This window comes from Amphiura filiformis, chromosome 9 (assembly GCF_039555335.1).
Source record: "Amphiura filiformis chromosome 9, Afil_fr2py, whole genome shotgun sequence".
Classification (NCBI taxonomy): domain Eukaryota; kingdom Metazoa; phylum Echinodermata; class Ophiuroidea; order Amphilepidida; family Amphiuridae; genus Amphiura; species Amphiura filiformis.
Genome location: NC_092636.1, coordinates 27,131,139 through 27,158,669, shown reverse-complemented (window position 1 = coordinate 27,158,669; position 27,531 = coordinate 27,131,139). Strand labels below are relative to the sequence as shown.

Sequence of the window (27,531 nt, the reverse complement as noted above, 5' to 3'; positions counted from 1 at the left end):
TGTAGAGTGCACCTGGGCATGTCTAGAAACCAAATACCCTGGCTTGGGTCAATACTGTACTTTCAAAGTACCCATAGAAATGGACAACACCTCACAGAGGGGGGGGGGGGGCGAACGGTTTTACTCTTCCAAACACCTTTTGAACCTGCATTCTGATATGATCTTTAGGAATATCAAATTAATGTATTTTGAATCATTTTCCCACCAAAATTTGATATTAATGAGCAACATGTCCAACAGTTTCACTACAATGAATAGCATGCAGAAACCACATTGAGTCACCTAATGGGTGGGGTATGGGGTGGGGATGGGGTATGGGGTGGGGATTGGGTTGGGTTGGGTTGGGCACCAAATTTCTTGGGCTTTGATCATTCTTCAACCATTTTCACTTTTACATTTTCTTTGATTTTGGGCTCATGTACCATGATGTTACACCTCTGGCAGTGCATATGTAGGCTAAAGCCATGATTTTTCCGTATCGGAAAAACAGAAAAATTCACAGAATTCGGGGTTTGCTCACGGAAATTTGAAAATGCCACAAAATAGTAAAAAACTCTGTAAAATGTCTAACTTTTGTGTTGATTTGCAAAAGAAAACAAAGAAAAGTGATAATTTAGCAGTAATCAACCATTAAACAATCCATTCTAGCATTTATTCTAGGCCTACGATGCAAGATTCTGGCCGATACAGCTATCGGAAGTACACACAAGACAATTGATGATGCTTAATTTTAATGGGGATGTTGAGGGGAGACTACAGTAAAAAGGTACATATAATTATATAAGACAAATTACACTTTTAAAAACATGTTTGTATTCACTTTTCAGTGCTTTATAATGTAAAACGGAAAATCATGGAATCATCCAACTTGTAACACAGAATTTACATTTTGTAACACGGAAAAATTGTGGCTTTAAATGTAGGCCTACATTATAATGAGATTGTGAAATGAAACTGAAACATTAGATTTTTGCACATCAGTTGACCTATTTTGCTTATTGAATCACATATTTTCCTAACATATACTCACGGTCAACACACTGCATAGTGATTCAAGTACAAATGTGCATACACACTTAAAACGACGGGGTCAAAATATCAACCCTTTTACGGGGTCAATTTTATTTAACCCTATTGGTGGTTAAATCAACCACTGTCGGGTCATTTTCAGTTGTTGACATCATATTAAATTGACCCCTAAAAGGGTCATATTTAAATGACCCCAAATAGTCATTTTTCGACCCACGTTCAGGGTCATTTTCTAACCGGGACCCCTGATTGTAGTCATTTCAACCACATTAGGGGTAATTTTCTAATCATAACCTCTGGATATAGTCATTTTTTGACACTAATAGGGTTATTTTTCAACTGACTCTATTAGGGGTCAAATCATTTTTTGACCCTAAATGTAGTCATTTTTAACTAGAATATGGGTCAAATTTTTCACTTGATCACCTTGGTCAAATTTGACACTTCTGGGTTCGGTGTATAGTTGACCCTGAAAATGGAGTCAAAATGACTGCATTGGGGTCATTTTTGACTACTGTGATAATTTAAATTTGTCTTCAGAACTTAATGACCGATATCAATGAAATTTGGTGGTTGTAAAGCTAAGATAAGAATACCATCTTGTTCAAGTACAAACTGCAGCACAATTTGTTTGTGCAATCTGGAGACAAACTTTCCATTTTTACGAACAAGGCGGTTCTCGAACCACGAGTCTCGCCTGCTTTCGCGATCGCCTGCTTTTACGATTACTTTTGGTAGAAGTAAATGAACCTGCAACAACCCATGGCGATTTGCCTGTTCAATTTGAGCTTGCTTGGACCAATATTGGAATTTGACCTTTGATCCCTAAATTTTGGTGGGTCTCGGCTGGCCACATGACAGTTTTTAGTAATTTGACCTCAGATGACCCATGGGTGACCTTGGATGACCCCTAAATTACCTTCCGAAACTTTGACTCTAGATGTTGACTGTACCCACCAAGTTTCATGCCCATATGACAGTTTTTAGTAATGTGACCTCAGATGACCCCTGTGTGACCTTGGATGACCCCAAATTACCTTCCTAAACTTTGACTCTAAATGTTGACTGTACCCACCAAGTTTCATGCCCATATGACAGTTTTAGTAATTTGACCTCAGATGACCCTTGGGTGACCTCGGATGAACCCAAATAACCTTCCTAAAATTGTACTCGAAATGTTGACTGTACCCACCAAGTTTCATGCCCATACGACAGTTTTAGTAATTTGACCTCAGATGACCCCTGGTGACCTCAGATGACCCCGAAATAATCTTCCTAACATTTGACTCTAAATGTTGATTGTACCCACCCAGTTTCATGCCCATACGACGGTTTTTAGTGATTTGACCTTAGATGAACCCTGGGTGACCTCGGATGACCCCGAAATAATCTTGTGAACATTTGACTCGATGTAGCACCCCAAAAGAGACCATTTTTGACATAAAACCTGTTTTAGACATTTTTTTTGAAAAAATACTTCCTTCACCCTAAAAAGGTGGTTTTAATTATTCAGTTTCCTATACTTTTGTACATGAGAGACATTCTTCAAAGCCTGTTTTTCGCGTAATAACTTGGCCTACACGACCGAAATTGATATATGTAATGCATAATATAAAACAATATTTCATTAAATTTTTGACCCCCCTCTCAACTTTGAGTGTGTGGGAGGGGCCACATGGGGGGTACTAGTGTGCATCCTCTGGTCATACTACCCCCTACCACATTATGTTGACCGTACCCACCAAGTTTCGTGCCCATACGACAGTTTTTACTTAGTCATTTGACCTCAGATGACCCCTGGATGACCTTGGGTGACCTTGACGCACTAACCAATACAAACTTGTTCTGTCTGGGGTGAAGATGCACCCACCCACCAAGTTAGAAGAACGTGCGACCCCTAGTCTCCGAGAAAATAGGTTTTTGCATTTTATGCATAAATTATGCAAATTAGGTACTTAATAACCATATTTTGCGCTGAAAATCGAATCGGGTTGAGATCCTCTGGTCATACCACCCCCTACCACGTTTCATCATCATAGGGCTTAGTGAACCTGTTTTAGACATTTTGTACATGAGAGACATTCTTCAAAGTCTTTTTTTGGCCTAATAACTTGGCCTACACGACCGAAATTGATATATGTAATGCGCAATATAAAACCAATATTTCATTAACTTTTTGACCCCCCCTCAACTTTGAGTGTGTGGGAGGGGCCACATGGGGGGGTACTAGTGTGCATCCTCTGGTCATACTACCCCTACCACATTATGTTGACCGTACCCACCACGTTTCGTGCCCATACGACAGTTTTTAGTCATTTGACCTCAGATGACCCCTGGATGACCTTGACGCACTAACCAACACAAACTTGTTCTGTCTGGGGTGAAGATGCACCCACCCACCAAGTTTGAAGAACGTGCAACCCCTAGTCTCTGAGAAAATAGGTTTTTGCATTTTATGCATAAATTATGCAAATTAGGTACTTAATTACCATATTTTGCGCTGAAAATCGAATCGGGTTGAGATCCTCTGGTCATACTACCCCCTACCACGCTTCATCATCATAGGGCTTAGGGTTCTTACTGAATCCCCCAGATACAGCTCCACAAGGCGGATTTCTTCAGATTTCCAACCATATTTGTAGAATCGTTATGCATAAATTATGCAAATTAACAACTAAATGTGCATACTTTTCGCCGAAAAACTAATCAGGTGATCAGCAGATGTGTATCATAGCTGCCACCAGGTTTCGTTACCATGCGCCCGACGGATCTTGAGATAGTCTGTCCACAAACTCCGCTATCAATTTGCGCTGCTTTTTTGCATAAATTATGCAAATTAGCTATGTTAATTTGCATATTTTTCACCGAAAACATACGGTTACGGAGCAAACTTGGATACCCTTCCTCCCAACAAGTAGCGTCGCCATAAGTCTTACGGTTCCCCAGATACAGCTCCGGACGGACACACATACATACATCCATCCACACACACACCCCCACACACGGACAGACAGAAATAGTGATTACTAAGTCCCATCCTGAACAAAGTTCAGGCGAGACAAAAACTGGACACGTGGTAATTTACTTTCTCTAGCTCCAAAAGCTGCTTACCACTTCTATGAAATTAAATCCTTATAGAAACAGGCCAGTACACAGGGGGATGCAGGGGGGTAGGCTCCCCACCCCTCCCCCGTATAAAAAACTCCCCACCCCCAAATCAGGATTTCTGGTCAAAAAAACAACAAAATTTTGGGAAGAAATTGCCATAGATGTGCACTAGATATCAAGCCAGATAGCACTTTTCGAATACCTAATACACCTCCACCAGAAAATAACTTGCCCCCGCAGCTGCAACTCCCACTAAAGTCTCTACCTGTATTTTAGTTGTACATGTACATCATGTACATTGGCTGTGGAGTTCACTATGCAGTCAGCGCTGATGGATCAAATACACCACCCATCCATGCAGAACTATCTCAACATATCACATGTTGACAACATGCAAATCAATTTCACATACATTAAATTGAAAACCCATGCTTGGTTCTAATGTAATATTTAAGTGTCAGGTTTTTTTAATGAGTTTATTTTCACACCAGGTACGTCACAGCTGAGCACTTTGCTCTGAGCTCTGATCATATTTTGCTCTGTGATATCCCCATTATCAACTGTAAGCTCCCATTCGTACATGCTAAACCATGATTTCCAAATTCGACAACTTCACCTACAATTAGGCAAGAGTAAAAATGTTAATCCTACTTTCAGGAGGTTTTGGTCAGAGGTAGCCACACCCGCGCCGTAAAAGGATAGGCACCCCTTAACACAAATGACCATACGGATATGCTCCCCTGGAAAGACCCCTATTTCTGGACCGCGCAGCTTCAAAGTCCTCTGAATTTTAAGAAAACCAAGCACTGAAAAATACCCTTGATTTTGGTCATTTCAGCTCTAAAAGACCCATAAATTGGACATTCCTCACATTTCTGCTTTTCTTCTAGACAGGGAGGGAATTCCCCCAGTCTTGCCACACACCAGTAAAAACCTGAAATTATGAAAATGTCAACTTTGCCGCGTACTCCACCCCAATACCCCTCCTCCAAAAATAATCCTGGTGCCACCACAGTATTTTGAAAACTAACCCCAAAATTATATGTTAAACTAAAACAAAGACCCAACAAGATAGCCAAGATTGTGAAATTATTTCTGTCCAACTTGAAACTTCCTTTTGAAACAATTTCACCCAGCCCCCCCCCCCTTGCACTATTCACTCTTACCAATCAGCTTCACAAGAATGATTTGCCAAACAAGCTTGTTACCCTCTTTACATTGAACATTCAGCCTCCTGTATCATGCTCATTGTCAATTTGATAGAACACCACAAGACAGCTGGCAATACCCATCTGTTGCCATATTGACTGTGCCATCCTGTGTTTCTAAATCCTCCACTCCCAGGAGAAATAGATGCCAGAGTTCCCTGTTTCCTGATTCCGGGTTTACAAAATGCCACATGGTCTAATACGGAATAATACTGACCAAGTCTATTACAGATTTAATTATTCCAGTGATGGGAAATACGTTGGGTGGGGCAAAAATAAATGTGCTCCTTTTGTATGATGAAGCTAAGTTGCGACAGTGAACTTTATACTTTTTATTATCATATTTATGCCTACAAATTGGATCACATAATTCATAGCACTAATCTCTGTATTATGCTCTTCAAAAACACTTTTATCATGAAGCCCCACCCAGGGACATACCTAATACTTTTTGTACCAGGACCCCTTCACTGTTCCTACTGATATGTCATTTGGGACTACATGTATCAATATCACTATCGGGAACAAAAATCTTAGGGGTGTACCCAAAAACTTCAATTCCAACCCCAAATGGTTTGGAACACACTCACATGACTCAGCTGAGGCTGAGGTGGCTGTTAAAAAGTCCCAAAAGAGGCTGAATTTTCATGTTTTTTTGGAAGGGAGGAATTGAACCCCACTTTTGGGCAGTAGGCTCACCTCTGAATCAGATCTGCCTAAAAGAAAGCATTTTTGCATGTGATTTTACATAGAAATGGGGGGGGGGAGGGCACCTACTTGACAAGTACATGATCCCTTTCATACTTAAACACTGCCCCATATTTATTTTACAGAAACCAAATGTATGGGTTATTTCAGTTAAAATTCACCCCCTATGTAAGACTTGGTCTTAACCTCCACACAGGGGGTTTAGATTTAAAATAGAGTCACCCATTCAGGTAACCCCATTTGAAATTCATACTCCCTGTGTGGGAGATTAAGGTTGTGTCTTCCATTGGGAGTGTATGGATTTTAACTGGAATATCCCAATGCATGGTACATTCAATTTGTATATGCAAATAGGAAATCTGTACTATTCAGATTACTAGAATCTGAAAACCAATCTGGCAACAGATTTTTGGTGGGAAATCTCTTCTTTTCAGAGAGGAATAAGCTCCTGGTGTTTATGAAAGGTAGTTGAAAACACCGCAACGGTGCTAGCAAAATCCACACATGGGAAGCCTGGCTTAGGTGGCAAACACAACATCAGGCCTAGAGACTATCAGCGATACCACACCAGAAATTTGCCTTGGCAGAAACTGCCTGTTACAAATCATTACCATTAGAGCCTCAACAGGATACGTGGAGTGCGTTGAAATCCTCTGATTCATGTATGCGGTGGTGGGTGGATTGTTGTTATGGCTTATACTCACTGGAAGCTAGTTTCAAAGTTATAGAAATCCAAGTCAATTAGGCTAGGAAAAAATGTTTACTTGTCCTCCATCATTTTTGTTCTGGGGTATAGGACAATCTGAATTATCTTCTTTGTTTTTGCTTTGTTTATGTTTTTTTATAAATCCTAATTGTAGATTAGAGACAACATTTTCACATTAAACTGTTCAAAAGAGCCACATTAAGACCATTTTAAGGGCATTAAGTCCACTTTTTACATAGAAGCAAATTATTTTTGAGGAATAAGGTGAACAGTTTGGAAATTCCAAACTCCTCACAAAGTAATTATGGCTTCAGGTCTGTGTTCATTTTTAAATCAGTTTGGTTACAAAACTCTTCAAAAATGTGATAAAGTGTAATTAACAAGCACTTTATTTTGAAGAAATCTGTATCCAACTCTATACATTCATACCTGAGGAAATTATTAGGATGACAAAAGTCATGAAAGTAATAGGGTGGGGTCCTTTTGTGGGGTGGTGCCCTCGATGGAGTCCCCCCTGAAGTTGTTGGAGTTTCATATAACAAATAATTGTTTTGTATAATGTCATACACTCAATGTGTCTCCAGTTTTCATGTTGATAAACATTTGAGTCATTTTCTGTATCTGATAAATTTCTATGATATGATGATCCTATTTTTTGTCAAATAATTATAACATCTTTGATCAATAATATCTTGAACATAATAAAAGACGGTGACATTACACCGTGTTATATATAAATTAAAATTGGTTTTAACAAATGAAAATATGCACTGTGCCAACCTGAACATATCAAACTCATGCACAATAATAATTAGAACTTCATTACAAACATGGCAATGATTCCATCCAAGCATCCCGACATCCCAAGAAACCAAGAGCATGGTGTCACGCAGGACACATTAACTACTAACCCCAAATCCTGCTAAACCCTGCCTAATCTCTGAATCATCGTAATTCCAAATTACACAAAATAATCAACTGCAAAGTTTAAAAAGAAATAAAAAAGCAAAAACAAGAAATTGGAACAACCCTTTCATTTATTTGCTGCTAATAAATGTCTACACACTTTGTTCTGAGCCTCATAAAACTATTTAGACATAGTTGGTTGCTCGTAACACAGTACCTCCCTTTAGTGTTCTCTGCTTTTAATGGATCCGCACCAGATTTTTCTGATTTGAAAACAGTCGCTCGAACATTTCCTGCCTAATTAGAAAGATGATGAAAATCGCATGTTGCCGGCAAGAGCCGAGCCCACAAGTTCAAACATACACAAAGCTTTCAGAGTAAGTTTTCTTAAATCAAACAAAGCTTGGTGATAACATCATTATGACTTATGCGATAGCATCATCGAGGCTAGGATTCAACTTGCAAATGGGACAAATAATGTTTTGTTTTGAGGTTGAATCCCATAGATTTGCGGCGATAAGCTTTGTCCCATCCTGTTCATGAGTGTCCCATGTATTTATATGGCTATATACATTAGCTTATAATGCTAGGCATAACGCACAGGTGGTACACGTTATTTGGTTTCCGTAATTAGACTGTGTATAGGGGGATCTATAACATAGCAAATGTTGTAAGGCTCTGGATAAATGATAGTTAGTGTAAAATGATATCAGAAGCCAGCATTGATGTTACACACTGTATTCTTTGTGTGTTTGAGCTATTGGTAAAGCTGAAGGTACATTATTGTGTATTGTAGTGGAATAATGTATGAGGAAGAACTGTAAAATAAATGGGAAAAGACATGAATATGTGGGTGCATTTGTGAAGACCAGCACACATGAACACACACCTGGAAATACAGAAAAACTGTGGACACCCCTGCAATTATAGACGTCCCCCAGTTTCCCTTCCCCCTACCTGCTAACATAAAAAAAACTCATTCTTTATTCATGTCTCAGATTCAAGTTTATAACTTTTGACCCAAAAACAAGAAATTATTCCTATATACCTCTGACTTTTCAGATGGTTCCTCTATCTTTCATCAACAAGAGTGATGTGTATGAGGTCATGGAGGGTGTCTGCCTTTTAAAAGTCTCTTTTGTCAAAAAAAAAAAACTCATTTAGAGGCGTAATAAATAAATTTTGGATTTATACAGCTCATTTTTCCAGAGGATTCAAAGCACTGTAATTTCGCTGCCACTGGTGAATCATCACAATCAGATCTCATCAACTAGGCCCATTGCAGCCGAAACCCGGCGTAAACCTATCCGCACCCAAGATTGTAACATCCACCTATTATCTGTAACAGCCCCCAAATTCCAATAAAAGTTTTTGATAACTAAACAACAATCACAGATTTTGCAAGCAGGAGGAAACCGGAGATCCCAGAGCAAACCTGCGAGAGTGAGCATGGATCGGGATAACTTATAAAGTGCGCATACAGTCCTTGAGCACGAACGGAGCTTGAACCCGGGACTCAGTGGTGCAAGGCAACAACCTATAGTGCTTGTAGATGGAATTCTACAGAATCTTGGGGTATAGTACAAAATGTATATTGTATAAACACATTTTGTTTCAAACCTCAGGGATAATACATATTCAAAAATTATTATTCAGGAACACTGATTCTACCATCTAACAAATTTCAAAACAATTGCTTATTCTTCTACTAAATTGTAAAGTATGAATGACTACAGCGTGTGTGTATATCCCGGGGGTCACTCCCATTGTGGCCTGTACACCATCCGCGATAATGAAAAACGCTGTAAAAGGGTAGTTTTATTGGGTAGGCACGATCACGCTGCGTGTCGCGCTTAGGGTGTCAAAACATGAAAAATTGGAAAAAGGGTAGCAAAATTGTAATTTTTAAATACGCGGAAATGAAATTTAGGGTATGAAATTTGATGTTAGGAATGAAATCCCTGTTTAGGGTGTCGTTTTAGCCCAGGGTTAAATCCTTGTTTAGGGTGCTTTTCAAAAGTTGATTATCGCGGATGGTGTACAGGCCACAATGGGAGTGACCCCCCGGGGTGTATATACATACATGTATATGAAGTAGAAGCCATGCATTTTCGTCATATCTTGTCATTATGAGACAAATTGTTCTCATTACCTGTGGCACAGTTCAGGTACCTCTATTCAACATACATAGCTCAAAATTTGACCTCAAGTAATGGAGTATGAGTTTAGGTACCCACCACACTCAAAGGTCATTCTAGACACATAGAAGCCTATTAGGTTTAAAGAACTGTGTAGTCAGATGAGCATGCTTGAGAGCCAAGTTTGTCCCATGATGAGCCTTGCACCCAGTGCACTCCTCACATCTCAACTATTATTGCTTGTGACTGACCAAGCACTATGGGACAACCTGTACGACTATACATCATAGATAGCACATTTGGCGCGAATTCCGGGATTTCCTCTTCAATAAAAAGTCTGACTTAAGCTTGTCACATTGAAGGTTCTTGTGATGATAACGAGGAGAGGGGAGTGCTTATCACCCTCTAACTATCTATCTATATTGAGCAGTGTTGGATAAACAGCCACTATGCTTAGGGTGATACCGTACTGTCCGATTATAAAGCACATTTTCTACAATAACTGTATAGGCTTATATTTTTTGTTTCAAAATGCATAGATTACATCTTAAATACATTACTTCATTTGTTTAGGCGTGTCCTACCACTAATTTCAAGACTTGTGATCAGTGGCGGCGGCAGACATTTTTTTCGGGGCATTGGGAGGGCAAAGTGAATTTCAAGGGGGGGGGGGGGACAAAATCAACAAATTTTGTGCAAAATTGCAACAAAAAGTGGAAATTTGTGCAATTTTGGGTTTTTACTGGGGGGAAAACAGGGGGGCAAGAGTTCCGACTGGGGGACAACAAGGATAGAGGAGTGCTTATCGCCAGGGGCATCAAACTGATGGGGAGACGGGGCATATCTCCCCCCCACACTTTTTGGCAAAATGAGCCACTTTTTGTTAATTCAGGCCAGAATGATGTCTCCCCCTTTACAAGATGGATTGACACCGCATTATGTATATATCGCCCACAAACAAGTATCTGTGGTACAGAGCCACTCTGATTAGGGCGATACAGCACTGTCCGATAAAACCACATTTTCTGTGCATGTGTGATTTTTTTAAAATTAATTTCTTGGCGGTTTTCTTTCTAAATTCCAGAATAACACCAAAGCTCTACTGCATAAAGATTTACCATTGTCCATTGTATTCAATTTAAAGAACAATTTGATGTTGTTCTTCTGTTTTATATCTTATAAATCATAGCTTTTCAAGCATGTTATTCCTTTACTTTCAGAAAAAAATTAAAATTTAAAATTTACTTATAAATATATGAATCGCTAGCAATTAATACTAGCATCATAGCATGTTTAATTTTCTTTCTTTTTCTTAAATTCAAAATGACTCGATTACAAATTATAATAATATTTAATTTAGCTTAATTTTGTCCTTTCTGGAAATACATTTCCGAATTCCTAAATTCAGTTACCTGTATTTCATTTCACCACACAGCTATCTAAGGTATCCTGCATAATCATATTTTGTCATTCAGGAGTGTCCTACCATCTATTTCAACCAGAGCTGGCATACTACATCTACCCACAATTCACTGAGAAGACCTCCAGTGACATAGCCTCATAAGGGCAACATTGAAAAAATTAGAAAATCCCACAAAACAATTGCCGAAAAATACCATAATTTGTGCCCCTCAATCAGCCCTGTGTCCCCCCCCCCTCCATTATAGTTGGTGCCCATCCAATAGGAGGACTCACGCTACCCCAATGAAGACCTCATCCATGTACAGTACATGTACCTGTACTGGTAATAGATAATTCTGTACAAAGCAGCATGTTGTGAAGCATCTAAAATCATATTCTGAATCCATTGTTTACTGTTGAAACCTCTGAAAATTGCAGCATGCCTGCAGCGTTATTTGCAATCTTTGCAAAATTGTGGAACAACATTGATATTTCTATTCGCAATTCAACATCAATCAAGCGGTTTAAGTCACTTTATAAGATTCATTTATTATCAAATCAGTAATCTCTTGTAGTACAAATGTTTATTGTAATAATTATTATTCTATACTTTTCAATGTGTATTAGTCTTGATTCATATTTCATTTGTCTATGCCAACATACGTATGTTGTCTGTCTCACTTGTCCTGTCTTCTTGTTGTTTTCACCATGTCTCTCTTTTTGTCTTGTGTGACTTGTCCTTAGTCTCTTTGCACTTTTCAACATTTTCTTTGTTATAGGGTGGCCAAATATTTTCGAGCTGTGCTCTCTTTTGACCATCCTTCCATTATATATTTATATTTATATTTTGTATGACTTAGTGGATAAATAAATTATACTGAACTGAACTGTAACAACACACTTATTTTTTTAAATTGGCACACATACTTTTTTACAAATTGATTCCTGGCTTTATTCCTGGGACCCTTATTTGTGACGAGACGTCTGTAACAAAATGAAACATGTATAGTTTAAAGGTACTAAGCTGAAGCTTTTTACCATACTTTCACACATAAAATGACCTCTTATTTAAAAAAAATCACAAAGCATTATGGGTGACCATCTGCTCCCCCCTCTCTAATATACAACCAGTCACTCACATATTCCATCTATTCCTGCCTATAGCAATTTTTGCTGATATTTCATCAATTTTTCAAGCCAGGTAAATCCCATTTTGTGAAAATAATTGTGCATAGTGTAACCTGATATGTTTACACTGCAGATTAGATTTCAACTGTCATAATGCACAAAAATTAAAGAACGAGTGCTCATCACATTTCCATTTTTTTCTACTTTCATTTGGTTAAATGCCCCGTGGTACCACTGGTACAATGGTGTACACATGCGTGACCAACAAATGTGTAAAAAGGGGTGTTTTTTCATGATCGCAGCCATTTATATGCATGTCCAGCTCAAGAACTATAATTTGCATTCACAATATTTTAACACAGAAAATAAGGATGGTTTATTTATGTATATTTGATATTCCATTTGTCCAGTGTCCATGGATATTAAAAACACAGCAGCGTACAAAATCTTGCACTTTGGGGGCTAAAATGGCCAAATATGAGATTAATATGGTCAGTAACCCACATACAGCCGTCAACATTGGGGGATGATTGTATGGACCATTCCCCTGGCAAAATATTGGGGGATTTATCCCCCCATCCCCCCCAGGATCTACGCCTATGATAATTTGTGACAATAAATGGTTGATAAAGTATACCAGTACAGTACATACATTTTTCATTGCCAAGTGTTCTTTTCCTTATTTCGATTTCAAAATTAATAAATTTATTAATAATAAATGCAGCCCATACTTTTACCACATAAATATCAGACTTTGGCATAATAATCATTTTAATGCTTGCTCATGTTGTTGTTCCAATATCTAGGCCTATTCATTTCTGAACCTCTTCACATTCCTGTTGAAATCCACACACCCCCTATGGTAGACATTGCCTTATTCTTCCACACAGGGGGTGTGAATTTCAAATGGGGTTACCTGAATCACGGTGACTCTATTTGAAATCTACACCCCCTGCGTAGAAAATTAATGGCATGTCTTCCACAGTTGGTGTATGGATTTCAACTGGAATAGCCCCTTTACCAATCACATTTACTATGTTTTGGAGTTGCTATCCCTGCTAGCAACATCCACTCCGCAACCACTAATTAAAGTTTCAGAACATACAACCCGGCCATGTTCATGTTACTTGGTTCAAATCAACATGATGACATGCTCTTGAAATTTCACTGCAACATACCTCATACACCAAAACAGTCTCTTCTCAACTGCATTATTGCATGACCCCCATACAACAAGGATACCTCACAAGTTGACCTCACGTTGGAGAGTATGAGTTTGCGTACCCAATACATTTCTTGGATCATTTTATAAGTGTACAAGTATTGGATAAATGAACTGCTTCCTTGTAGATGAGGTTGTTTGAGATGCTAGTGATATCTCTAGCACTAATTAAAGGAAGCAAGCAATGACAACAATCAACGAGCTCTTTCCTCCCTGCACCACGTCACTGGTGCCCAAAACCGAGCGACCCGCATCACCTGCGATTGACCCATGACCCGTCATCGAGTGAGCGAGAGATCTCTGACACAGGCTTGCCTGTCATCGCTGCACAGAGAGCTTCCCCTGGTGGGAAATCCCTAAAGACGCACTTTCACACGTCGAGGAATTAACACAATGGTTGCGGTAACGACAAACCTGTACTTTGTAATCTGAACAAGTTCTGAGTAAATCGGTGTCGACAGGTGGAGAGCAATTTAGAAATGGCTTATTTGGGATTACACAGGTATTATAGCAGAGTATGTGCTACAAAACACAGCTGATATGCATGCGCCAGCTAGCAAAGTTACCAGAATTCATCAGCCTATTTTCAAAATTACCCAAAGGACATTTATGGCCTACGATGATTGACAACAATGTTTCAAAAATGTTCAAAACATTTTACACAACCAACCTGTTACTACAGCAACATCCATTTCATATCTCATTCAATCTCTACATATTTATCAATTGATGCTAGTGTATATTTGTTGCCACGGTTACTCTGGTGCCGAAATAAAACAGATAATTTCACCGCCATCTAACCTTAAAATCTAAGATCCTACGGAGTAGGGCATCATGGACAGGTTAGAAAAGATGGTTGCTTAATTCTGAAGCATTATAAAAGAACAAATAATGTCTAAAATAATTTTGATCAAAAGCAACCAATTGCAATTATGTGCGATATCATTTAGACTACCACTTACCCGAGGATTTCAAACACTCTCATGCACAGATATCTTACTTCTTCCCAGAATCCTTTGCAACATGACGCATCAACTTATTACATCAAATGACACTCCTACATTTACTAAATTGTAACTGGTTCCCTTTGTTTTCATGTTGAGAACAGACTGGCTAAACATGGGTCGATAGTCAAGAAATAAACATATTTTGCAGGATCTGGATATATATGCTCTGTTCATTGAGGTGCAATGTACATTTCATCACTATCAACCCATATTGCAATGTATAGCAAATAAGTACAGAAAACTGAAACAGGAGAAATGCATTATGGGAAGTATATGAAATCTTCTCTGACTCTCATCTGTCAGGACACAGTTCTTTCTACCCAATATGTTTGTACAGTCATAGAATGACCTTTGAATGTGTCGATGAGTACAAAAACTCATTCTCCACAAATGAGGTCAAATTTTAATATATGATCGTTGAATGGGGGGTTATGAACTTTGCCATTGGAAATTAGACCATTTTGGCTCATCAGAATATCTAAATATCAGAATACCAAATCAAGGTCTCTCAAATCAAAATAGAGAAAAAAATATTGACTTTACGGGAAATGACATTTGAAGGGATGTTAATTATCGCAAGTAGGTTTATCTGTATCATCTTCAAGTCAGTGTACTTTTAGCATGAAGCTTCTTCTTACAGAGTGACATCTTCAGTCTCCTGTGCTATCAATGTATAGGATAGGGGGATCAATTGGGAAATAAAAAAAAGAACTGAAAAACTCTATTTACAGGTATGCTCGGGGCTCACTGCTGCTCAGTTCAATAATTCAGGCTTAGTTTGGGCCCAGGGGAGGGGGGGCACTCGACTTTGGAAGTCACGGGGATGTGCGGACAGCAGTTCAAAACTAAGGGTCTTTCGGTGAGAGCCTAGACACCAAAAACAGGGGGTCTTTCGGTGAGATGGCCCCAAACATGTCAGATCTTATGGCGAGACTGGGAAAAATCTTACCAAAAAAGGGGGTCTTTCCGTGAGATTGGGAACATTTTTGGGTCAAAACATAAAAGTTGATATAAAATTTTCAAAAATTCATCAAAATTTGACATTTTTTGAAAAATTTAAAGAAAATTAATGAAAAAAACCGTGAGAAATTTGGTGAGAAATTTTTCTAAAATTCTTGAAAAGAGGAGGTCTTTTAGTGACAGAAAAACAAAAAAGGGGGTCATTGGGTGAGAGGGACTTCAGTAAAACAAAAAAGTGGGTCATTGGGTGAGAGGGAGTTGAAAAATGGGGGTCAATGTGGCTGCACATCCCTCTCACCCATTTTTATTGAGTCCACCCCCACCCCCGGAGCTTGTGCCTCTGAGAATCTGAAAGTAGACCCGCATATTTTATACTGGTCAATTTTCCATGAAATTTGACCCATTTTTATACAAGAAACCCAAATTTTGACATTTAGGCTCCACTCCAAAAGTGAAAATCCATGAAATTGGGGTGTTTCGGGGGAAAATTTGAAATTGATTATGAAAATGGGGCCATTGTTATAGCAAAGGGTGAGGCCCAAAATTGATTATGGCACATCCCCGTTTGATCATTTATATACCGATTACCACTCTAAGGTATGGATGTGGGTTACAAATCACCATCATAAAGTTAAAAGGAAACACCGCTCAAACCACACCCCCACACCATTTTATAGGTATTACATTCATGCGGGGAGGGGGGGCATTAACAGCCGAAGAAGCAGTGGCGACTTCTAACAATGCCCAGAACCTTCTCAGAATTGATTCATGGACGGTTCAAGTCCCAAAAAGTCCCCCCCTGGTACCCCATTGATTTGTCAAATACAACTTCACATGATATAATATTCTGACCTAATGCTCCAAGTAATTAGCATCCTATTTACTGCAGGCCAGTACGGATGGTCAGATTCTTAAAGATCCCATTCCTGCATCTTTAAACTCTCCAAGAAAAATCATACAGCGTGTTGTCCCCCTGAAGGAGAAGCTAGGAGACATAGCCACTAGATTTTCCTCCTCGGGTTGTGTCCATAGTTCCTTATCTGACAGCTCTCGTTAAGTCATCTCACGGTCAATAAAATATATCACCTAAGGCTGACATCCTAAATAAATGGTTGGATGGATGAGGGTGGGAAGAATGGCTGGATTAGAATCTGTTGGCAGCACAGGATCTGACTGGGTATCAGGCTGACCACCATGCAGGAAAACAGGGTTACTCATATCACAACAATGTACAGAATACTTGGGATACCTGATCAATTGATATGGTGGGGACATATGGGGGGAAATGATGTACATTAATAGGGTATTTAAGTTCCAAAATTTGTTTGTGTACTTGCTCTTATAACTCTAGTCCCGTTGTAGCTATGCACCTCCGATTGGTTCAAATAGCGTGTACGAGTATCGCATCAACACGCACGCATCAAAGTGTGTGATAGCGTGTCATGTCACATGGGTAAGAACCAATAAGATTGCAATAACATTCTCAAATATTTAAGAATTCAAAATATGTCAGTCCCGATTATAAGAACCTGAACTATTATGATAATATTGAAGCAAGGTGCAGTACTGCCTGCAATACATTTCTGTAAGCAGGTCTTTGAGTGACAACACCCCAATATATTGCATCGAGACATGGTAATAATATATGTCAGTTCCATAACATGAGCATTACACACGCGAAATTGCAAAACAGAGTGGCTGTGCGAAGCGTTAAATTCCACCATAAAAGTGGCGAGAAATGGGAGTTTAACCCCCTGGACACTACTGGTCATCTTACGGCATTTCTGATTGGTTGATAACTTGAAATGCTCATTTCATGCAATTGTCAGTTATGATAAGGCTTTCAACTATTTATGGTCAAACTTGTATTTGCATATGACCTTATTAATACCCTCTTTGATTGGTTCAAAATTGGACACAATATTCATTTTGGCCAATCGGCAGGTAGTTCTTATGGGGTTAAACAAATTTCATATAATAAATGATGGGTTGATCACTTCTCATTATTTTTGTGTGTTTACGATTGCCTAGCATTTATCCGGAATTCCACCTGAACTACAAACACCCTTCATAATGAAGAACTTGTGCACGACACATGTCCTCAAAACACAAGTCTTATGAAAACCCTACTACGTACCCCTCTAGCATCCTCTCATATCTTGTGGTGACTTGTTCCGTAAGACAAATTTTTTGAGGACTTGCCATGACAACACACTTGGCTTTTAGGACTTCAATAATTGTTATCATTTTTCAGTGCCACTTGCCACATCTGTGCCGGGATCTGTGCTTTGAAAAAAATGCTTCAAACTCGACTATATCTCAAAATCAACATTACTTTTCTGTTTTCACATTTTGGAAAGGTTTCTAAGTGCTTAGTGCGTTTATTCCAATTCAAAAACCAAACAAATTTCAATTTTTTAACAAGATTTCAAAACAAAGCTTTCACTCTGATACATATAGTCTGCATTGCTATCTTATCTTTGTAATATATGGCAAATTTGTCAAAGGTTAATGTATGGACTGTGATTCAATGTAATATAATCATGATTGACACAAATGAATACAATTATTATACTCAAGAGGATTGAGTAAATTTAACCTACAAAATATTGATGACAATGGTCTATATGGAAAGTTTACACAGACCAGGGAACACAGACCTGTCAAATCACAGGTTGTTCTCAATACGCAAATCCTGGGCCTGGGATCCTGGGTTAATTTGTCCTCCAGAAGTCATCCAAAATTCCTTCCCACAATAACAAAGGAGATAGATGCAATAACCTGCGATCTATCTAGATCCCCTTGTATGATTGTATCTATTGTTATGCAATATAATGTAAAAACTCAATAGTTAGCATATGTGCTTACTATCAAGCTCTTTTGAAAATATGAAATTGTACCAAAGTCTGGCGCTTTACCAACTGAGCTAATGGGGTTGTGACACACATTTGCAGGTTTACTTGTCCATATATATAACTATGTGTATCGATGATTTGCTCAAAACCCTTTACACTTTTGTGGATGGGGCTCTTCATGTCTGCACGTTTTAAAAGCGCTTGATAGTAAGCACATATGCTAACTATCAAGTTTTTACGGTATGCCTATTACCTTGTGGGGAGGAATTTCGGTACAAACTGACTATTGGTAGAAAAACCCAGGATCCACATATAGAATTTCATTTGTTAATGCGAGTCAAGGAGCAAAATTCGGCAACCAATAACGACATCACCTTGGTCAAAATCTTTAGGGTTAGAATAATATAATTTGGTTTGGGTGTTGATTAGGGTTACATGTTTTGGTGTTAGGATTTGAGATTAGGGATATAGTACATGTACAAGATTACAGTTAAGGTTAGAAAAAATAAAATATCCAGTACGTGGAAAGAACATGGCGCTCACATATATGGTCCACTGTTTCATCAGAACAAATCTTGAAATAGTTGATAGAAAATAAACTGAAGGCAACTTGTAATGAGAATTACATAATTGTATGAAATACATTGCACAACATGTTGTCAACGACACCCGATTAGCTTCTGAACACGAAAGAGTCCCAGAGGTCAAAGTTAGTTTATTCTGAGTGGTCATTAGTAGAAAATATATGTGACTCCTCGCCACAACTGAGCCCGGATGTCGCCAATCATCATTTTTGAGATATTCAACCAAAATATTCTGCTTGAAATTAGCTTTAAAATGATGTATATCATGTCTATAGTACTTGACATTTAAGTAGTGAAAAATCAATAAAACAGTCAATAAATCCTTTCTTTCCTATTGTTTATTGTTAAGTTCGATGGAGCATATCTCAATAGTGGCACTGGCGACATCCGGGCTCAGTTGTGGCGAGGAGTCACATATATACTTTTTAATGTGACAAAAAAAGTAGGAATACAATGGTTGAGACAAGAGACTAAGGCCAGCGTTGACCTCACGTTGGAGAGTATGCCTTATTCGTCGACATAATGTTGACATCGACACGTATCCCGACATGTCGACATCAAAATTTTTTTTTTTTTTTTAATTTTCAACAAAAAATTTGGCCAGAAAAGCTAGTTTTTAGAATTTTTTATGTCGACGTGTGTCGACGCCGGTATACTGAATTAAAAAAAATGGTGCCGACGCCAACCCTACAAGAGACCATCTCTCATTTCATGGTAAGTCCAGAATAACATAAAGGTATGGATAGTGCTACTCCTACACAAAGATTCATGTTATAAATGTTAGTTGCAGCTGAAGAAAAGATGTTACACACCATGAAAGGTTTTGAATATGTATAAAAAGAATCATGCAAACACAGGTTATCAGAATGGGGGATAGGAATACACTGAACACAAAACATGAATTTGACACAATTTTCTCCAACAATGACATCCGACATGTTTTCTTTGCCAAAAATGAGACAACCTTCTCACAGTGCAAGAACAATTGAATACCTGAGTGGAAGAAGGGCCCAACTCCATCAAAACTGTTTTCGAGATATTAAGAAAACACTTAATATTTGGAAAAGTTTTATAGACAGAATGTTTTCATCTTCAGGGGACCTTTGATACATGAACAAACAATATTAAATGTACATTCGAAATTATATATGATGTTTCCATGGTAACGGTACAGGTCTTAATACGAGCTGGAGTTGGGCCCTTCTTCCACTAATATACTGCAAGCGCCAATTCCGTAAGCAGATGTGTTATAAATGGCGACAGAAATTTGGTATTTATCCATTAATTGCACAAATAGAAGCATGTAATATGTTAGCAAGAATGTTTATTGTAGTGAAAAGCAGAATTCATGGATGAACAAAATTCCTCTTTAACCCAATATTTGTGGAAGAAGGGCCCAACTCCATGGAGTTGGGCCTTTCTTCCATGAAAACCATGATTAAGATTAAGTGGAAGACTATTTCGAGAGTGGATTTTGGCTCATCTATCACACACAAGGAAACACAGTCTACTGGCAATAAAATGCTGGGTCTAACTCATTTTCGTAAAAAAATGGAGTTGGGCCCTTCTTCCACTCAGGTATTCAATTATGCAATTGCCTTGGAGCATGTGTAGTATAAAGGAATGGTACACATATCTTATGTTCTCATCCGATATGTTTTCCGGTCCAATGAACCTGTCCGGTCTAGGCCAGCAGTTATCTTGAAGCAATAATTTTCGTCTTTTCATACTTTGAGTAAATTAAACTGAATTTCTACACCAATTTTTACCCTTTTTTTTGTCAAATTTGGCACTGGTACCGAGAAATTGTATAAATACAATTTAGTACCTTTTAGCCTGAACAGGTATTTTAATACCTGTTAAAACAGGTAGCTAGATTCTTGCTGGATTTCCTACACTGCTTTGAATCATGACCCGCTGAACATTCGGTGGATAGTTTGGAGAAAATTTATCAAACATTGAACAAACTTTTCACAACATACTTCACATTGTTCCATTACTTTTCCTCCTCATTTCAAATGTGATCCAATTTGATCCAGCAAATAGCCAACCCACATGATATCAGGAGTTTGGACATGATCAAGGCATGAATCAATCTGAACATGCCCCGGGGGAGGCACTTAACACAAATTACCATACGGGTATGTTCCCCTGGAAAGACCCCCCTTTCTGGATTTCGCAGCTCCTGTATTTCACCAAAATAGAGCTCTGAAAGACCCTTTATTTTGATATTTTCAGCTCTAAAAGATTCCAAAATTGCTCATTTCTCAAATTTCAGGTCTTTTAGGCAATTTTCAACCAGAAAGCCAAGAAAGACCCATGATTTTGACAGTTTGCAGCTCCAAAAGTCTCTAATTCACTTGTTCGCAGCTCCAAAAGACCCCCTTTTACCGGTACGCCACCAGTTCCCAAAGACCCACCACCTCAAAATTCCGGGGAACATACCCACCAAAAGTTTTTGATGTGCCCCCCCCCCTCCTCCCCCGGGAACATGCATTTCCCTGATCTGAATTTGTCCAGGAACATTAAGTTGCAGTTGTGATAAGTTTAAAACGGATGAAAAAAACTGATGAAACCAACTTACCTGAGATGGTGAAAGTCTACTAATACACGGATGTTCTTGACTTATTACATGTTTACCACTGAAACAACAAAAACACAAAAAATATATTGATTATTATTTTGGCACTTCTGATTCAGTTCTATTGTATGAATGATGCATTTCAAAGAATAACATAACATAACAAGAAGTATTTATATGCGCCTTTGCCTAGGGATTCAAGTCGCAAGAGAAAAGAAAACCAAAAATTTGAACAAAAATACAGAAAGCAATAGCAGGAATGCGGACATTCTGCCAATGAAATTACCTACATTTTAAATAGTTGCAAATGATCCAAATAATTATTGCAGAATAAAAATATGCAAAACAAATTTAAACCAGAGCAAACTATTGGTCCAACTGAGAATGGTATAAAATTGGTAAAACCAGAGAGAGTGTTTGAAATTCACACCCATGTCTGAATTCAGTCGCACGATTTTTCAAAAAACAAGTTGCGTGTTTGCAGTAAAAACCCTGAATTTGTACATTTGTTTGAATCAGCTCATGATCTGAATTTGTTTCACATAAAACACCTGCTGGAACGTGCCTCCTTTCTTTTTTGGGTAAATTGACTTATAGAAGAGTGCGTTAAACTCAGTATTTTGACTGATAACGAATCGTGGGGAAAATAATGAATAAAGCAAAATGAAAAAGTTTCCTCATTTGTTTTTTTATAATGGTCTATTCCAGGAAATAGATGGAGGAGTTCGGATTTGCAGACATTTTGACCAGTTGTGATTGCTAGAAATCTAGACTTGTCAAAATTTCTGTACACACAAAAGCATATAGCAAAAACTTAAATTACAAACAAAAATCCTAAATTTGAGGGGCTCATTTCAGACAATTCCATCATTTTTTATATGTTTTATTGCATTTCCAAGCCTTTTCCAGTAACATTGGCAACTGGAATACCAGTCGGTTTTCAAGACGCAAACCTGGAAATCCAGACATTTCTTTGATTGAAAATGTACTCCTCTACAGGGACTATACATATTTTTCTGTAACAGCCCAATATGTGATGGGGAATCAAGTGCAAAGGGCTTTATGTACATTCTTCCAGTAGAACCGGGAAAGGTAAATTTAAAGTTATGCATTGGCAAACTTATTTTGGGCATACAAACTGCCAGTGAAAGCATCACAGCACCTGTTGATATGGTAGAGAAGGCCTAGAAGTCGCATGCAAATCTCATTGCTAGAATCAGGGATATGCTAGAATTAAGGGGAAGCTCACAAACTATTCATCAACAGGAGGCAACCAAGGCAGCTCCACCATCCTTTTTTTATCAGCCTTTAGTAGTATTCATACCCAGACTCATGCAACTTATCATTCCCTAAAAAGAATAGTATACTCAAAGAACACCCTGCCTACCTGGTAACTCTGTTAATACAGCCATAAGAGGGCAAGGCCCTAGCACCAGCTACATGCAACATAAGTGCACCTAGGACGGCTTCACACATTACTAACAGCTTTAATCGAGTCAAACCTTTATCACAGAAAGGTTTTGTCACCTAAACTTGCCTCCTATAAACAACTGTACTGAATAACCCAGTGATCCTTGCACACTTAGATGATAAAGATGATAGGCACACAGGTGGAATATCAAATCTTCAGCAAGATGCAGCTCATCAGTAGAACTAGTAGGCCTTTGCTAGTATAGATGTTCTACCTGTAGGATGACCAACTCATAAGCCAGGCTCTGAGATCATCCAGTAGTAATCTTTAGATGTTGCAAGACACAATAGCTATGGCTGTAAACCATGATCCATCAGGACAGCTCCTGAGAACGCAAAGAGGTAGGTGGCACTGGGTGTGATGCAAATGCACTATAAGCGCTTGACAGAGTGCGCAACTATCATCTACAGCTGGCTGTAACTACTACAGAGTACACTTGACGTTGCTACTGCATACTGCTGCTATAACCAGCATACCCTGCATAGGAAGCTCCCTATATATATAACTGTCCAGGCAACGTGGATAACTGCACATTTATGAAGTCAAGCCACCATGAGATTCACTCACTGACAGGTCTTATTAGCCGGGGTAAACTGGGTCAATGACAAGGGGCTTGCTTGCCTCCCTGTACTGCCTAGCTTTACTGCTTGCCTATGCTTTATAGGTTCCCCTTGCCAATACTAGCGACTCCCAGTAGCAACTGTGGTCACAGAGGAATGAGTCTGCGGGAGGTCAAGAGGAAGCTGTAACATCATGGAGAGGGGGAATGGCAGTAACCTTTTCACTTATGGTTCAATTGGTTACACAGCAAGTGCAAAGTTTACAACATTAGGATCTTAAACATTCTCATTGGAAGGACACAGTTCTTTAACCCGAATATGTTTGTACATTAATAGAATGACCTTTGGATGTGTTGGGTACAAAATCTCATACCCACACAATATGAAGTCAAATATGGAGCTCTCAGTGTTGAATAAGGATAAATGAACTTAGTCCTTAGACGTGAGACCTTTTTGACTTATTTTTACTCCAAGAATACTCATCAGTAACTCGTAACATTTCTCTTGATAAATTATTCATTTGTATTCAGTTTGCAATGGTAATTATGCTGATTACATGTATATGATGCCATCCTATGACTCGAACTTGTGTTTGCTTTGAACTTCACACAATCCCTGATGCATTAACCCCAGCTCCCTTTCTGCTTTTTTTGCTGATGTGGAAGGAAGGAAGGAAGGAAGGAAGGAAGGAAGGAAGGAAGGAAGGAAGGAAGGAAGGAAGGAAGGAAGGAAGGAAGGAAGGAAGGAAGGAAGGAAGGAAGGAAGGAAGGAAGGAAGGAAGGAAGGAAGAAAGAAGATGAAGAAAAAGCTATTTTCTCTGTCCGGTTTTGAACCACTGACCACTTGGGTGCCAACCAGCAAATCGTGGGGTAGCAAGCCACGCGTGTGACCATTGCCCAGCCAACGGTTTCGTGCATAGTTTGGTCGGATTATGCAATTGTATCATGTGGCATGCATGGTCCAGCAGTCGCTGTACGGTCTATACTGTGTCTCGTCTCAAGTTGAGAGTAACACCTTGTTGGATTTCATAGTGGCAGATTCAAATCGCGCACGCTATAATCCTGGGGGGTGTATCCACTTGCGTATAAGGACGATTTGTCCGTACACTGACGACGCAACCGCTTAAACGCACTGATTCGAGTCTGCCACTTCAAAATCTAATATGGCGTTACTCTCAAATTGAGATGAGACACAGTGTAGTAGTGTTAGGGTTATTAATGTACAATGTAGGCGTAAAATGGAATGATTTCCCTGTACAGAAGGAAGCAGAACTTTTACAAATCCATTTTCTCACAGATTTGATGTAGAAATACTGATATATCCTCTACAGTTAAACCATGATCCCTTGTGTGTTAAATACTGTTAACCTTCCTGTATAAAACAACACAAGAGCATTGTAAATCCCTTTGAGTTTAGATTTATTCAAATGGATAAAAATAGAGGTATTCCAATAAACTTGAGATGCTTTTAGTGATTGTATACAGAAATCATACTGGTTGTGCATGCCCAAGATTTGAGTGATTTCCTTTGTAATGGATGTGGGAACTCACTATGACGATGCATCACATGCATCATCAGGCAAGTTCGTTGACTTTGAACAATCTGACAGGTACTAATGAAACAAAATAGAGAAAGACATGAGGATAAAGGGAGAGATATATATAGAGAATATAGAGAAAGATACTGGTACTGAATGACAGGACACATAGGAGACAGAGTGAGTGAGAAAGCAAGAGGGTGAGAAATGAGTGTGTGAAAGAAAGGAGGAGTTGGAGAGAAAGAGATGGGGATGGGGAACGAAAAAAAAAAAGATATAGGAGATATTTATAGAGAGAGTAAGACAAAGAGAGAGAGAGAGAGAAGGGGGGAGAGATAAAGAAGGAAAATAGAGAGAAAGACCCCAGGGGCTACTGAAGTTTAGTTTGGGTACGGAGGTGCCCCCCAACAATCTGAAAGTGGACCCTTGTCCAATGTTCAAAAAAGATTGGACACAACTTTAAAAACTTTCAGAGGTCCTTGCTGATTTTTGGCTATGTTTAACACAAGTTCACAAATGATTTACAAAAATTGAAATTTGGGCTCCACTTTAGGTGAATTTGAATCTTTTCAAAATATTGAAAAAATTCCCCTTTTTTATACCAAAATTGACTGTGTTACACTGGAGTCTGGAGGCCCTAAAATGAGTCCCATATGAGCAGCACATCCCCATATGGTCACTTGTACTCCAGTATCCCCACCCCCCTCCAAGACAGACAAACAAGTCTACAAACCCAACATACAAATAGAGACAGAAAGCTGACGTTGCAATAAAGATGGGGAGAGAGATACAGGTTGACACAGATAATGAGAGATGGAGCATTAATAGTAAATGTACTACCCACAGACTTTAACTGATGCCAATCTAACGTCAAAATGCCAATCAAAAATGTAGCAAATCGGTGTAAAATAACATGCACCATGCAAGATGGGATGTATTTACAAAACGTGATGACCATCCATGAGAGAAAATTGGATGAATGAATGCCCAAATTTCAGTCACGTTCCCTTCAGCATAACTCTGTTATGATAAACAAGCAAAATGTTGACTATTTATGTGTCAAATTTGTTGTGTAGCAATCATAAGGGAATGGAGCGGAACACATCCACACCCAACTGCTGAGACAACAATCCCATGGCTACAGACACATGCATGCATACCACACATGACTGTCCTACATCATCTTCTGATTCTATCATCAAGTTATTATCAGACAAACAGCTACATTTCACTGCACATCACAACAAAGCTCCCATTGGGCGCCCCATTCCTTTTTTAAAGGAATTTTATTATACTTTTTATGAAATGGGTGAAAACTATGATGGGGTCTTTAGGTATCAACAACGGCCAATCCCGGCAGTGGTAGCGCTAACTTGCGCCATGGGGTCATAGGCACATTCTTTTAGCTTTTGGCGCACAAAATTACCATTTAGAGGTTGCTGAAGGGTCATTTTAACCCTTTATATCTATTGTTTTGGATCTATAGTTTCAAAAAATTTCAAATTTTTGACCCCTTGTTTGAAAACCTAGCGCTACCCCTGAATCCCAGTGCATAAGTAAATCCTTAATTTCTTCAATACCTACTACAAAACAGCCAAGTTCGGACTGACTTTTAACTGTGGTCAATGTTTTAAAATGCTGTTTACAGTCTTGAAAGACCGTCCAGGAACCGCAGACGCCCAGTTTCTGTGAGTCTGCGGTTACACAGAAATGTCATGTGTGTCAGCGTTTGCCAATATTTGCAAAACCCCTTGTATATGTGCACCCCACCCCCACCCCACACACACACACATAGAATCACATTCACAAAATTATGATATCAGAAAGCCTGTAAATGATCCTACACATCAAGAGTAAATGGTCCCAAATTGTGGCCTTACCTCTTCAGAAAGAAAATTTGCTTCCATCGATATAAAAAACTTGCAACAGGGGTCATATGGCGAGCACATATTGTAAATGGTTCCTGAAATCATCATCAAATCATTTTACTTTCTTTCTCTCATGTCTACCCATACAATAAAACAGTGGAAATGGCTTGTTTAGTCAAAATCAAAAGTATCAATAAAACCCTTCTTCAGAAGCCTGTTGAGCATTTATGATGTGGGATGTACACGAGTTAAAACCACATGTTGCTCATGAAGTCTCATGAAGTCCGCCATGGCTCTCGCCCTACTTTTCATATTTAGATGCCCTGCCCCACATATTCACCGTTCCCTAGTGTAAACCTTGAGCTTGACTAAAAAACACCAGCGCAAATTGCCCCCTACCTTTTTCCTGCAATGTTATAGAAGTAGGCCATCCCAAGCCCCTGGTGTATTGGGTTACCTATACGGTACCCACAAGTTTACCTTCCATATGGCTATCTAGTCACTTAGGGATTGATTACAGGTGGAAAGGGAAGGAGAAGGGGGAGAAAGAAGAA

At 38.8% G+C, this 27,531-nt stretch overlaps 1 protein-coding gene across 1 annotated transcript in view; it reads right to left on the bottom strand.

The window, feature by feature from the left end:
* LOC140160822 (uncharacterized) overlaps positions 1–27,531 on the bottom strand; it is an 84,980-nt gene that overhangs the window by 32,013 nt on the left and 25,436 nt on the right. Inside the window, 1 exon segment of the mRNA XM_072184132.1 lies at positions 21,545–21,602. Within this exon segment, the coding sequence (XP_072040233.1) occupies positions 21,545–21,602 (58 nt within the window).